Source organism: Vicia villosa, linkage group LG5 (genome assembly GCF_029867415.1).
Source record: "Vicia villosa cultivar HV-30 ecotype Madison, WI linkage group LG5, Vvil1.0, whole genome shotgun sequence".
Lineage (NCBI taxonomy): Eukaryota > Viridiplantae > Streptophyta > Magnoliopsida > Fabales > Fabaceae > Vicia > Vicia villosa.
In genome coordinates, this window is record NC_081184.1 from 141,877,364 (window position 1) to 141,891,553 (window position 14,190).

The following is a 14,190-nucleotide window of genomic DNA, read 5'->3' on the forward strand; positions in this document are numbered from 1 at the left end:
TACTTCTTGCACTCTTTTGATGCTTGATGTCGTTATTGGGTCTTTCACAATGGACCTTATGAACGGCTCATAATAGTTGTCCACTAAACCCTTGTGTCATATTTGTAAGGCGAGGATTTTCCATGTACGCCCCTAGTTCAGCTACTTGCATGGGCAAGTGAAGAGTTCTGATGGGACGTCACTTCCGTTGGAAATAGACACATTAAATACCTTTTCTGTAATGGGTAACATTTTGCTAGGAGCTTCTGTCGTGTTTCCCCATACTAGTGCCTCGAACAATTTGCAAGGGTATCGAGACTGTTGATGGTGTTGTTTTGAGCTTCCAAATATAGTGGATCATATGGTCTTTTTTGATTGGGCATATATAAAGAGTTTGTAAAGTATTGTTTTTCCTCTTTTCCTCATTTGCAAATTGTAGAAAATGGTTTTCTAATTAGGTTTATCTGCGTAAAAGATCAACTCTATTTCTATAGGGTAAGGAGTGTTTTCCCTTTGTTTTACTTTTGCTTTCCTTACTATGGTTTTTGGAGAATATGCTTTTGGGGTTTCTGATATTCTATCTTATGTTATTGGCATGTTTAAACAAAGGGTTGAGTCTTTAACCTTGAATGTGTATTATGTTGTTTCTTGATATTTTTCGTTTTTGTATTGACAATACTCCTCATAATGGAGATTTCCCCTTCTAGAATCCTATAGACAAAAGGAGACAACTCATCAGTTTGGATGGATAAGAAGATGTTGGATGTCACCTCCACTATTGTTTCTAAGGGTTGTTTAGATCATGCTTTTACAGAGGTGGGACCTTCATCCAATTGGAGAGTACATCTTTTTCCTTCTAAAGATGATTGGGCAATAATACTTCCCTTGGCCTGACAACATCAAAGCCCAAGATAGTTGATGCCCGACCCGTATAATAAGCCAAATCTAACAATTCCTCTTCACAAGAATCTTCGTCTTCATTCAAGAAATAAGAGTAATCTTCTTTAGATATAGATATCCAAAAATCCCTTATTGTCCATGGACAAAGGCGAGCCAAAAGCACGGGGGAAGCCCGACCAGAATTGATGTAGAACCTCTCGCGGGCCCGAATCTCCTTAAGTTCCACGCTAGCATTCGAGGATGCTTAATGAACAAACCTTCTACTGTAAGCACTTCAATCTCGGGATTAGGATCCATATTTTTCCTATCATAAGGCTTTGACGAACTCAGAGAACTTTCCACCATAACTTGGTCAGATGAATCTCACATTTCTCCATTATTTTTCTTGGGAATCAGAAATGATTAGTGAGATGGTGAGATGATATCTTAGATCAATGGAGCAGGCTTTTGATTTGGCAGAGAGGGGAATGACTTCCAAGGTTACCACTCCAACACTTAAGTCACTGAGAAAATAAGTAATGTGTAAATGAGAAAGGATTTCAATATCTGAAATGGCGCACTTTCCTCATTATATAGTATGGGCAGTTAAAATTATGCTCAAGACAGGAGGCATATTGTGTGGGTGGTTTTTAGATCTATTCACACGGTAATCGAAGCTTATAGAGGGCAGAATCGTCCTTCCTTGGTGGGATGAAGGACCACCTACTCCATGCGCTCTTTTGCTTGATGTCGCTTTTGGGCCTTTCATTATGGGACTTGTGAACGACTCAAAATAGTTAAGCATCAAGCCGTTGTATCTTCTTTGTAGGACTAAGATTTTTTGCCTACGTCCCTAGGCCAACTACTAGCATGAGCAAGTGAAGATTCTTGATTGAAAGTCACTTTTGTTGGGAACAAACACATTAAATGTCTCTTTTATAATGGTAAGAACTTTGCAGATAATTCTACTTTCTTTACTAAGGTTTTACGGGAGTAGGTTTCTGATATTCCAACTTCTTTTATTCGCATGTTTAAACATAACATTGAGTATTTGCCCTTGAATGTGAATTGTGTTGTTTCTTGACATTTTCCTTTCAACAACATTGCTCCACATAATGGAGACTCCCCTTCCGTTATCCTTAAGGCAAAAAGGGACAACTCGTCATTTTGGGTGGATTAGAAGACGTTGGATGTCGCCACAATAACACTCTGATATGTAGATTTAATTATTTAAATTATTATTTGATGTTTTGATGTGATTATATGAATCATAGTGAATATATCGATGAGATTATGTGATGTGTGATGTTTGTGTTGATGTGTGTGGGGTAGGGGAAGTGAGATGTTAGTTAGAATAATAAAATAATATAGTTTTAATTAGCATTGTTATTTAAATAAAATAAAAATAAAGAGATAATATAAGGTGGAGTTAGTAAGGGCATATTAGTAAGTTCATAATAAGGGTTCTAAGGCTAACTTAGTAAAAAAAGGAAAAAGGAGAGATTTTCATTATTCGAAAATTTTGAAGAAAACGGGAAAAGAAGAGAGAGCTTGGGCAAGGAGAGGAGAAGAAGACAATCGTAGAATTCGAGGGGAGAATCAATCAAGCTAATATCCTAAGGTAAGGGGTTATCCTAATTATTATGTTTGCCTTAAGGGATTGATAGTTGTATGTTGGTATTGAGTTTGGAATTTTATGAGGAATTGATGATCTTGATGAGATACCATGATTATTGCTCGAATTATGTTGTTTGTATGTCGTGTGGTGTTGTTAATTAATGAATTGGTGAATAATTATGTGAATTAGAGTCAAATCCATCGTGTTAACAAAGGTGGTGAATATTAACAAGTTTAAGTTGTACTCAACTTCAATTGACCTACAAAAATAACACCATAAGAAAGGCTCATGTATGATCTAGGCGTGAATACCAATTGAAATTAGTAAATAAAATTTAAAAGAGTTTACAAAAAAAATTAGGAAAAAATAGTGTCTGAGAATTATATTGTGAATCAAATGTACTCAACTTTTTTTTTAAATATTATGCAAAAATTTATAACTTTTTTAATATTTCAACAATTTAATTTTGTGTTTAATTATTTACGCAAATGTTATTGCCAAAAAAAAATTATAAATTTTTCATGTTTTGAATATCATATGACTTATATAAGATCAAAAAAATAAAAAATGTAATTAATAAAATTTCTCCCCTCGCTATATGAACTAAATATATTTGTAATTAAAATCTCTCTCATCTCCTCTTTTCAACTAAACATATATATAATTAAAAATATTTCTCCCTTCCCCTTACCTCCCCTCCCTTTCATTAGAATTTCTCTCCGCCCCTTCCTCATATTAAAATAATTTTTTATATAACTGAGTTATGTGTTGTGTGAGAGAGTGATCTTAAACACTTGTATATTTCATTTATTGAAAAGAAAAAAAAACACTTATATATCACTAATTTTTATTTATTTTAGTGAATTTATATAGAAAATTTCTTCACCCACCTCCTAACCTTCTTGCCCACCCCTGGTGAATTTACCACAATACCCCTTGTTTCGGAAGTTCATTTCCGAAACTGTACTTTTTTTCTTAAAAAAGGTGTTTTCGGAAATGTATCTCCGAAAACGTGTTTTTTTTTAATATAAAATATTGATTTCGGAGATGCATCTCCGAAATAAAGTTACTTTTCAGAAAATGTGGTGTTTCGGAAGTTCATCTCCGAACGCACCCCCCTTGGAGAATTCGGAAATGAACCTCCGAAAATATGTCTGGACAGAATAAAATGAAAAACAACAACAATTCGCTTTATTTAATCGGGTGAAGATTACAACGATAATATTACATAAAATTAAAGTTACATATTGTTGAACACGGGTAGGTGGGGATGAGAGAGTGGTGGGGAGAAAAAAAGGCTTCCAAATTTCAAAAGGTTTTTTTATTCTTTTAATAAAAATACGTACTACTGTAAGTAACAAATGACGGAGGAGGTGTAACCGGGGCCGGAACATATGACGGAGGAGGTGGATGTCCGGAGGAAGAAGAACCGGAGGTACGTCCACCGCGAGACAAAGGAGCCAATCAATGTAAGCTATAGTTTATCATTATCATCAGGGGACGTCATTACAAAAAATTGGGAAAAAAATCTTATTATTTTTAATCTTGATTTTTTAGAAATGACGTCCCCAGATGATAATGATAAACTATAGCTTACATTGATTGGCTCTTTTGTCTCGCGGTGGACGTACCTCCGGTTCTTCTTCCTCCGAACATCCACCTCCTCCGTCATATGTTCCGACCCCGGTTACCACTTCCAAAAACTAACATGATAAATCCAATACAAAAACACTGTGCGATACAATCCGAAATCAGAACAAAACAAAACAAAACACGTCAAACAAAACAAAAACATGTTATTCTGCCCGACGAGCGTTACAAAATACACATCAAACAAAATAAAAACACGTTATTCTTCCCGACGAGCGAACTCCTCCGAATGAAGATAATTATACCAATCCTCATCCCACTCAGTATCAGAACCATCAGCGTTGATCACGCCTGAAGGCTGAGCCTGCACGTCCGAGCCATGGACCCCCAGGGGACGAGAAGCAGAACCAGTCAAAAGCTTCTTCTTCTCCTTCACCTCCTTCACCTCCTTCACCTCCTTCACCTCTTTCACCTCCTTCTTTGAAGAACCCTTTCTTCCCTTAGCGCCCTCTTTAGAAGACGCAGTCCTGCGTGCTGGTTGGTTGCCTGACATGTTCCTGTAAACAATTGAAAACGATTAATATGCATAGACAAAATAAAAAACAAAAAAATTTGAACTTCTGATACATTTCGGAAGTTCATTTCCGAAAACTAGGATGGAGGTGTTTTCGGAAATGAACTTCTGAAACACCCCTGCGATGGAGTTTTCTGCAACTTCCATGACAGACCCCTAAACCAAACTTCAAACCAAATCAAAATGCTTCTAAACAACCTAAATACTACTAACAACCTAACCATATATCATTTATGCAATTAAAACCCTAAATAACATGCATTTCAATAATAGATCTAAAAATTTCAAAACTTACAAAGTGTTAGGATTGAGGGCTTTTGAATGTTGTTTAGCAGTGTGATTGGAGCCTTGATGCAGCTTTGGAATTCTGTTTGCACAAATTTTCGCCTTTGCCACTTTTTGTTTTGATTTAGGGTAAATGATTGGGGGAGGGGGAGTGTTTTGATAAATCTGCAGAAATCGCAGTATTTCGGAAGTGCACTTCCGAAGTATGTAAATTTTTTCAAAAAAAGACGCTTTCGGAAATGAACTTCTGAAGCAGGGGTATTTTGGAATTTTCGCTGGGGGTGACCCCATAGGGAGGTGGCCAAAGAAATTTTCTTCATATATTATTTTTTATCTCCCACAAATCTGACCAGTAAATTATTTTGAATAGTTATCTAACAATATTTTATTCATGAATTATCTCTTTACTTCTCTAAATTTCTCTCTCTATTGTTTTGAATAGTTTTCTAACAATATTTCATTCGCTAACACTTAAGAATTTCTCCCATATCTATATTTCATTTAATCCAATATTAAACAAAATTTACTATTCTTATATTCTAAACAATTTGAAGGTTCAATTCTATTTTAAAATTGGATCGCTGATAAAAAAATATAACAAATTAATAAAAAAAGTATATTTTATTTAAATTATAAATTAAATTAAATATATAGAGACAAAAATATATAAAAATATTATGTGGAAATTTGACTCATCTAAATAAATTAATTTATTATCTATTTAATAATAATTTAAATAAAAAAATTTACTAAAATTTTAAAGTATTATTTACAAATAATATTATACAATATTTCATCATGAAAAACTAATAAATTAATTAATTGTATAATAAATGTTTTATTATAATGCTATTTAAAATGTCATTATTTTTTTTGTCAAAAACATGTCATTATTTAAAATAAAATTTAAAAAATAAATAAAATATGAAGATATATATTTCAATATAGTAATAAAGAAATAAATTGATTACATTAAAATTTAAAAACGATTACAGCGTTTTTTTTTTTAAATAGCAAATATACATAAAAACGAGTACATGCAAACACTACCATATTCATATCTGTTTCTAAATGCATCTCGGACGATTGATCTTGATCCAATTCAAATCATGTATAAATTATTTGTGTAAAAAAACATAGATATACGTTATTCCTCACTTGTGAGATGATTTAAAAAAGAAACAAATGGTGTCATCGCAATTGATTTGCGACCGAACGTTCGCAAACACTATTCTCTTCCAACACTCCAATAGTATGTATGAATGAACTGTCTCTCTCTTGTATCACTTTCACGGTTTCACCTCTCGAAACTTCAGTTGTTTGTACTACTCAAAGTCAATCATATGGATATTTGTAACCACTTTTTGTCTATACGTAAGCCAAGTAATACTATCTTGTTGTTAACTCATCAAACACATAGAAAAAGACAATTGGAAACCACTAAAGTAATCGTTAAGTATTAGGGGTATAAGAATATACCTAGGATCCTCATTTGTTCTTTGCAACTTTCTATTTTAAACTTGCATAAAGTCCATAGATAGAGTTGTACAATGCGTCTAAACTTTATTGATACATTCATATTCTTTTGTTTCCTTTTGATTATATAGTTCTAATTGTTTAATTTTTCACATTAGCTTTACATAATCAAACAAGAATATTTTTGTTACATTATTTTGATTGGACACGTACTCTGACCAAAAGCTCTTCTCCACGTGTTACGTGTTCATTATATTACTCCTTCCTCACACTTTGCAGCATATTTCTATTTCTATAAGATTCTTTTAAAAGATTATTGACTTTTTATACACATTTTTAAATAAAAAACTCTTCTTAAATAAAAACTACTTGTTTTGCTCTTTGTATAAATACAGGAAAATTATACAAATTTTCCTCACAGTATGAGAGTACATCTAATTCTCTTACAACAAAATTTTAATATTGTTAGTGTTAGAAAACCAAATGGAATCGAGGCTAGAATCGTGTACGAAACACTTTCTTTATAGTATTTCAAGCACTCTCAAATTGTCTTAGAGTTTCTATGCATGAATATTCAGGATAATTCAGCTTTTTCGAGTCTGCGCAAGACCGACGAAAACTCGAATGTAGCGAAGAGTGTCTGGAATTTATTCTAGAGGATTTTCGATTTTTTGTGATGTGAATTCTGAATCCGGAATTATACTTTTATAGGTCATGCTGATATTGTTTCACAAGGTAGCGACCCTTGGTGAAACAATTTCTTTTCTAAGAGTTATGACTTTTGGCCCACAGCATGGTTCACCAACGGTTGCATGGTTTTATTCTGCAGCATTTCATGAAGAGTTGCCACTCTCCGAATTCAAAATTCAAATCATAGCATATTTTCCTTGTCATTTTGGAACACACTCATATTATTAATTATTATTAATAATTTGCAACAGTTAGATCTCCTTAAATAAGACTCTAACTAAGTTATCAAGAAAAATACTCTTAAAACTTATTCTACAAAAAAAAGCAAATAATTCTCCCTTTTCGTGTAATCTTATCTCCAACAATTCTGAAAGATAAGACAATACACCTAATATCAAACACCTTTGATAGATTAGAATTCCTACACAACACTTGATGAATAATGATGTAGAGTGATTATCACTTTTATAATCTTAAGTGATATAGCAAAGTAAATGATCTTCCCTTCCAATAGCAATAATTCACAATCACTAAAGTGTTAGATTACTCAAGAATTTTCTACTTTAAGAGATATGAAAGTATGCAAAAAAATCTTGAATGAAATTTGAATTTGAAATGTGAATTTTGAAAATCTAAGTGTTTGATTGGAAGCAATAATTTGTGAAGACTTGACTTGAATTTCAAGAATATGACAAAATTGATCTTTTCTTTCTCTTAATCACAATCCAAACATATATTCTTAAGCGCTCAAAATAATATGAATGAAACTCTTTTCAATGAAATAAAAGTAATGCATAAAATTTCATTTTTGATGGAAATATGAACACTTGAAAAAGTTGTTTGAATTATGTAAAAATGATGTATAAAAGAGGTGATATGAAAACTAATGTTTTTTTGTCTTAAATACATAATAAGAAACCTCTATGAATTAATGCAAAAGTTTGACATATTTTCATGAAGGTTTGCAATAGTTTAAAATGACAATGGTTCATGAAAAGACACAATTTTAAATTCTGAACAAGACTTCTTAAGTTGGTTAGAGGTAACCTAATTTAACAAGTTCGCAATGTTTTTCAAATTTCAAACTGTATCAGAGTTTGTTAAATCGGTTAATCAGAACTGACCTAAAAGGTGCAAACTAACCTGACTTAAGAAGTTCTGGCAGTTTTTTAAAAATTAACTTTTTTATGCTTTTGCTTCAAAGATTTTATGCATGATAACTTAGAAACTTTAGATATGAAAATAAAATATTTTGAGCATTTAAAGTGTATACGTAGTGAATTACATTTGATTACCTTACTATTATTTGCCCTTGATTGATAAGATTCTGCACAGATTAAAACACTGGACAGTTAAGTTGCTGAGTTACTCTGGTAGAGTCATGCTTGTTAAGAGTGTGATCCTTGCAATCACCCAATATTGGATGCAATGCCTGCCCCTTCCTAAATCTGTGATTGCTAAAATTGATTCCCTATGTAGGACTTTTGTGTGTACTGGTAAGGTAGATGCTAGTAGGAAAAGCCCAGTAGCTTGGAATATAGTTTGCAGGCCCAAAAGTCAGGGAGGGCAGGGTATAATCAATCTTGCTACTTGGAATGTGATCACTATGATGAAGTGCCTTTGGAATCTTTGCAAGAAATCAGATAACTTATGGGTGAAGTGGGTTCATATGTATTATCTGAAAGGGAATGATATTATGACTGTGCAAGTTTCCACAAGCTGTTCTTGGATTTTCAAAAGGATTATGGAGATGAGAGGGACTGTTCAGCAAATGCAGGTGGAGTGGAATCGTTTGCTTGCCTCTAACAGATTTAATATGTCTATGCTTTACAATTTTTTAAATGACAGGATTAAAAAAGTGGACTGGAGATATCTGTTTTATAAGAATAAAGCGAGACCTCGTGCTCAATTCATTGCGTGGCTTATTTGTCATGGAAAGCAAGCTACCAAGGATAGATTGGTGAGGTTCAATTTGATAACAGATGCCAATTGTGATCTGTGCAGGAACTGTGAGGAGAGTTGGGATCACCTCTTCTTCGAATGCCCCTCCAATTATGATATCTGGAATCAAGTTCTGCAGTGGCTGAGTTTTGCTCATCGCCCCCTGTCGTGGCATGATGAATTACAGTGGATAAAGCAAGAAACTTCGAGGAAGGGTAGCAAAGCACAACTCCTGAAAATGGCGTTCGCTGAAACATTATATGTGCTATGGAATAGGAGGAACAATATTATCTTTAATCACTCTAATAGTATAGATCATGTAAATATCATTATAGATGCTATAGTTTACAAGAGTTGGGCCTATAGGAAGCTTAGAGATTATATGGCCCAACTATTACTATAATTGGTCTGGGCCTGTTTTGGGCTTGCTTTTGTATTATTTGTTTTGCTGAGTAGCTAATAAAATATCATTCTTCCAAAAAAAAAAAAGATCAATTTTCTTTACTTCCAAAATATTCATAAGCTTATGCATTCTTAATTCCAAGTTTTTTCTTCTTTGATAAATTTTTGTCTTCATCAAAACTAAATTAAAATAGACGATGAACATCTTCTTCTTCACAGTAACGTGCTCCCTTCTTATATATAAGTTGTTCTAATAATATTCTGGGACGACTTCCTGGTATTCTTGAACTAATCTGACTTACTCATCAGGTAGCAGATACTTCATGCTTAGATGAAGGGTAGGCAATACCAACCCAAAAAAAGAGAATGTTTGTTTTAACTATATAATAAAATATAGAACTGATAATAATGTAGCATGTGAGTTTTTTGTGAAGACTCTCGTTAGAATCATCACTCTCATGCTATTTAATGCTAATGAGACTTTATTTTTTAATTTTCTGTTTTCATTTCTTTTCCTTTTTTCCACTTGACAAAAAAAAAAAAATTTAACTATAGAGTATATATGGATGTGACCTCAGTAATTTACACAATTTACAACTTGTTTGGATTTGGATACATCGTTATCCCACCCCATGGTCGATTAACTTTCCAACTCCTACTTTCGGCTTAACTCTTCTACTTGTATTTTCGATTTTAACGTGCATTACCACCTAACTATATTTATATAATAATTTTTTAGTTTGTTATAAATTTCTAACTAAACTTTTATAGAAACATCATCGGAAATAGAATTCTAAACTTAGCTAAAACAACCATTCACCAAAGTTTTATTTACTTCTTAATAATAAAAAATCAACTTGTACAAGAAACTAGTAGTAACCAATGTTGAGAAAATTGTCTAAACTAAACACTATTTAAAAAATGAAGTTCACGTATTCAGCATAGAGTACCAGATTAACAACAACATGTGTATTTTGTTTCTGTTGAAAAGGACTATCTCAATAAAGATATAATTAATTGGGTTCATTGAGTTTAATCTCATAATATTTATATTTTCCAACTATTAAGTCCAACACTCATGTAAGCAATTTTGTCAACTTGTAATTCACATCACAATTTCAATAATTATTAACTTGAATATTTTAGATTCATTATTAGCCTCACTCTTCTATATAAACACCACTGGATTAAAGATTCTAGCAAGAACCTATGTGAGTGAACCTTTATTTCATTGTTATCTTCCATGAATGTGATGGATTATGATCAATTTGATTACTGTTTCACCCCTCTATTTTTCCAAACAGAAGATATCTTATCTCCAAATACAATCCTAAATGAAATATTATTTGATCAAGAAGATCAATCACAATATCTCTTATCTCCAAATATAATCATAGATGAGATCTTTGATCAAGAAAAGTCCATAGAAAGATTGTTGCAGCAACATACAAATCACGACGAGACAGTGCCTCTCGAGAATGAATTGTGTCGAGGAACTCCTGAAAAAGGCTGCGAAAACGTGATTGGTTTGAACGAGGAGGATTCTTTTTGGAAGGAAGTTCAAGATGAGTTAATGGAAGAGACAAGTCTAGTTGATCTTTTGCTGATAGGAGCTGAAGCTGTTGAATCACAGAACATGGCACTTGCTTCTGACATAATCGAAAAACTAAACAATGCGGCGTTATTAGAAAACGGCGATAGTTTATTGAACAGGTTGTGTCCTTTCTTTACACAAGGTTTGTTTTACAAAACTACAAATGCTCCTAAATTCCATTGTGATCATGTTTCTACACAGACAAGCACATTCTTTGCGTTTCAGATACTTCAAGAACTCTCTCCGTACGTAAAATTTGCTCATTTCACAGCAAACCAAGCAATTTTCGAAGCAACAGACAGTGCTCAACATGTTCATGTCATTGATTTCGATATCATGGAGGGAATCCAATGGCCATCGTTGATGGTTGACTTTGCAATGAGAAAGAACACTGCGTCACTTAGAGTAACAGCAATCACAGTAGATCAGCAAAGTGCAGCCTCGGTTCAACAAACAGGAAGAAGGCTAAAAGAGTTCGCGGATTCGATCAATTTCCCTTTCGTGTTCGATACGATGATGATGGCGAGCGAAGAAGACTTTCAAAGAATCGAACTCGGTGACACGCTTATTGTCAATTGTATGATACATCAATGGATGCCAAACAGAAGTTTCTCATTGGTCAAAACTTTTCTTGACGGTGTAAGAAAATTATCGCCGAAACTTGTCGTGTTAGTTGAAGAAGAACTGTTTAATTTTTCTAGACTCAAATCCATGTCGTTTGTGGAGTTTTTCTGTGAGGCTTTGCATCACTATATTGCACTTTGTGATTCATTGGTTACTACTCTTTGGGGTAGTCATAAGATGGAGTTAAGCCTTATAGAGAAAGATGTGTTGGGAGTGAGAATCTTGGACAGTGTAAGACAATTTCCTTGTGAAAGAGAGGAGAGAATGTTGTGGGAAGAAAAGTTTTTTTATTCACTGAAAGGGTACAAAAGAGTTGGTATGAGTACATATAATATTTCACAGGCTAAGTTCTTGGTAAGCTTGTTTGGTAAAGGGTATTGGGTGCAATTTGAGAATTTTAGGTTGGCTTTAAGTTGGAAGTCAAGACCTTTGACTTCAGTTTCAATCTGGGTACCAATAGATTCTATGAGTGACAGGGTCAATTAGACTGAACCTTAGTTTTTTTTGTTTGTATTTTTTAAAATTATTGAGATGATTATGGATAGATAGGTGATGTATTATTGTTGTAGGCACCAAGGGATTATATGGATAAAATGTGTAATTTTTTAAGCGCAATTTATGTTCAAAACAGTTACTGCTGCCAGAAGCAAGACAAGATCTATAAATGAAACACTGTCGGGTTTCAAGAATTCTGAGCAAATGCCAAGACGTTCTTAAACACCATCGATCGGGTTAGGGTGCAGTAACACAGCGGGCGAGAGTTGCAAATTACTGCAACTTAGCAGTCTGCAAGATGAATAGACTATAACAATTCTAAAGAACAGTCTAATTTAATTGTATGCTGAAATTGGCATAAGGGAACATGACAAGAAAAGTTCCAAAAACTATTGTAACCAACACATAAGCATTATAGACTAAGTAAATATGCATTACAGAATAATGTAACCAACAGATACCCATTACAGTTCATGTCTCTCAGCCAGCAGAAGCACACAACATAAGAACAACCAAACCCTATTTAAGATTCACAGTCACAACAATGGCATTGCTTTGATCAAGTAAACATATGTTTGCACTATAAAAACATAATTTTGAATACATCTTATTCATCCTATTTATTCAATGAAGTTAGATTTCGTATAGTAACTTGATGAACAAGCAAGGAATGACTCATGGCTCATCAAAACAATTTTCCGATACAATTCATAACTCAAATATCTAAAATACAAACCAAAAAAACCGCACGAGTTACAACTAGTAATCCATATACCAAGATAACACTAACAGATCTTGAGACTTTTGAATCTAAACTTCAGATCCGGATTTCGCAGTCCGAAACCCTTTCTTCAATTCAGCCATTCTTTTCATACAAGCTGCTTTCGATTTTCCCGGAACAGCAGCGGCGACCTTCTCCCATCTCATTGCAACCTCTTTCGGAAAAGCTTTCAGAGCATTCAACAAAGCAATGTCCTCATTCGAACTCCAAACACTCTCAGCTTTCTCAACCGTTGCGAATTCTCCTCCTTCTTCAACAAGTCTCTTATCCAACGCTTTTCTCTTCTTCAGAAACTGATCATATGAATCCGAATCATCAACCTTCTTCTCCCCTAACTCCTTCACCTTCTTCACAATGCTCTCTGCTTTGTGCCGCCCTCCGAACGCCTCCGCTATAACCTCCCATCGTCCTGGTTTCCCCACCGGATGTTTCACAATCTGCTTCTTCAGAATCTCGATATCCTCTTCGTTCCATTCCTTCTCCTCCTCCACCACCGCCGCCAATGAAGCACCATTTCCGTTTCCGTTTCCACTTCGATTCTTCAAAGCACCTCCGTTTGAAACTACCGGCGCCGGAAGAACTACGGACGCAACATCCTCCGATCTGCGCGGCTTAGATCTGCGCTGCTGAGATCTTTTCCTGACGTCATCGTCATCAGCTGAGGCTTCCTGATCGGGGAAGTTAACGATATGACCACGGCCGACGCGGAAATCGCCGCCGGTGATGGAGCTAGGAGCGAAAGGACCGAGGAGAAGTGATAGTGCGAACCAGAAGAGAATCGATCTGTAAGGTTCCGATTGGAAGACGAAGATAGCGAGAGCGAAGAAGATTGAAGAGAGAGCTACAGTTACGGCGATAAACGGTTTCGTTGGTTTCTCGTGAGGCTGTGATACAGTGGGCGCGGGTGCACCCGACTGAAACAGGAACTTCGGTTTCGCGTCTTCGTCCAAAAATTCCATTTTTCTCACAATCAATCTTCACTCTTTTGCTCCTGCATCAACAAAACGAGAGAACACGTAAAACGACGTCGTCTGGTCTAATTTCAGTCGGGCAAATTGGGCCTTTTTTTATTATTTTGTTGAACCCTACACTTTAACCTGGCACCCCTCAAAATTCAATAATATCCATATTACACTTAATAAAATTTAGAAAGAAAATAAATGCACAAAAAATCCGATTGAACGGATAAAATATCTGGTATAAATCAAAAAATTCAGTATTGTATGTTAAAAGTTCGATATGCTTTTATATTAATTTTTTTT

The 14,190-nt window shown here is 34.3% G+C and overlaps 3 protein-coding genes across 3 annotated transcripts; 2 read left to right on the top strand and 1 right to left on the bottom strand.

Annotated features, from left to right (window-relative positions):
- Positions 1–8,472: 8,472 nt before the first annotated feature.
- Positions 8,473–9,435, top strand: LOC131605628 (uncharacterized). The gene has a single exon (XM_058877963.1). It carries the CDS (start codon positions 8,473–8,475, stop codon positions 9,433–9,435), a length of 963 nt encoding a protein of 320 aa, XP_058733946.1.
- A 1,242-nt stretch (positions 9,436–10,677) lies between these two features.
- On the top strand, positions 10,678–12,318 carry LOC131605629 (protein NODULATION SIGNALING PATHWAY 2-like). Its single transcript, XM_058877964.1, has one exon. The coding sequence runs from the start codon at positions 10,678–10,680 to the stop codon at positions 12,136–12,138; it is 1,461 nt and encodes a 486-aa protein (XP_058733947.1). The 3' UTR covers positions 12,139–12,318.
- Positions 12,319–12,721: 403 nt separating this feature from the next.
- On the bottom strand, positions 12,722–13,966 carry LOC131602837 (transcription factor MAMYB). Its single transcript, XM_058875039.1, has one exon. The coding sequence runs from the start codon at positions 13,885–13,887 to the stop codon at positions 12,958–12,960; it is 930 nt and encodes a 309-aa protein (XP_058731022.1). The 5' UTR covers positions 13,888–13,966; the 3' UTR covers positions 12,722–12,957.
- Between the last annotated feature and the right edge of the window lie 224 nt (positions 13,967–14,190).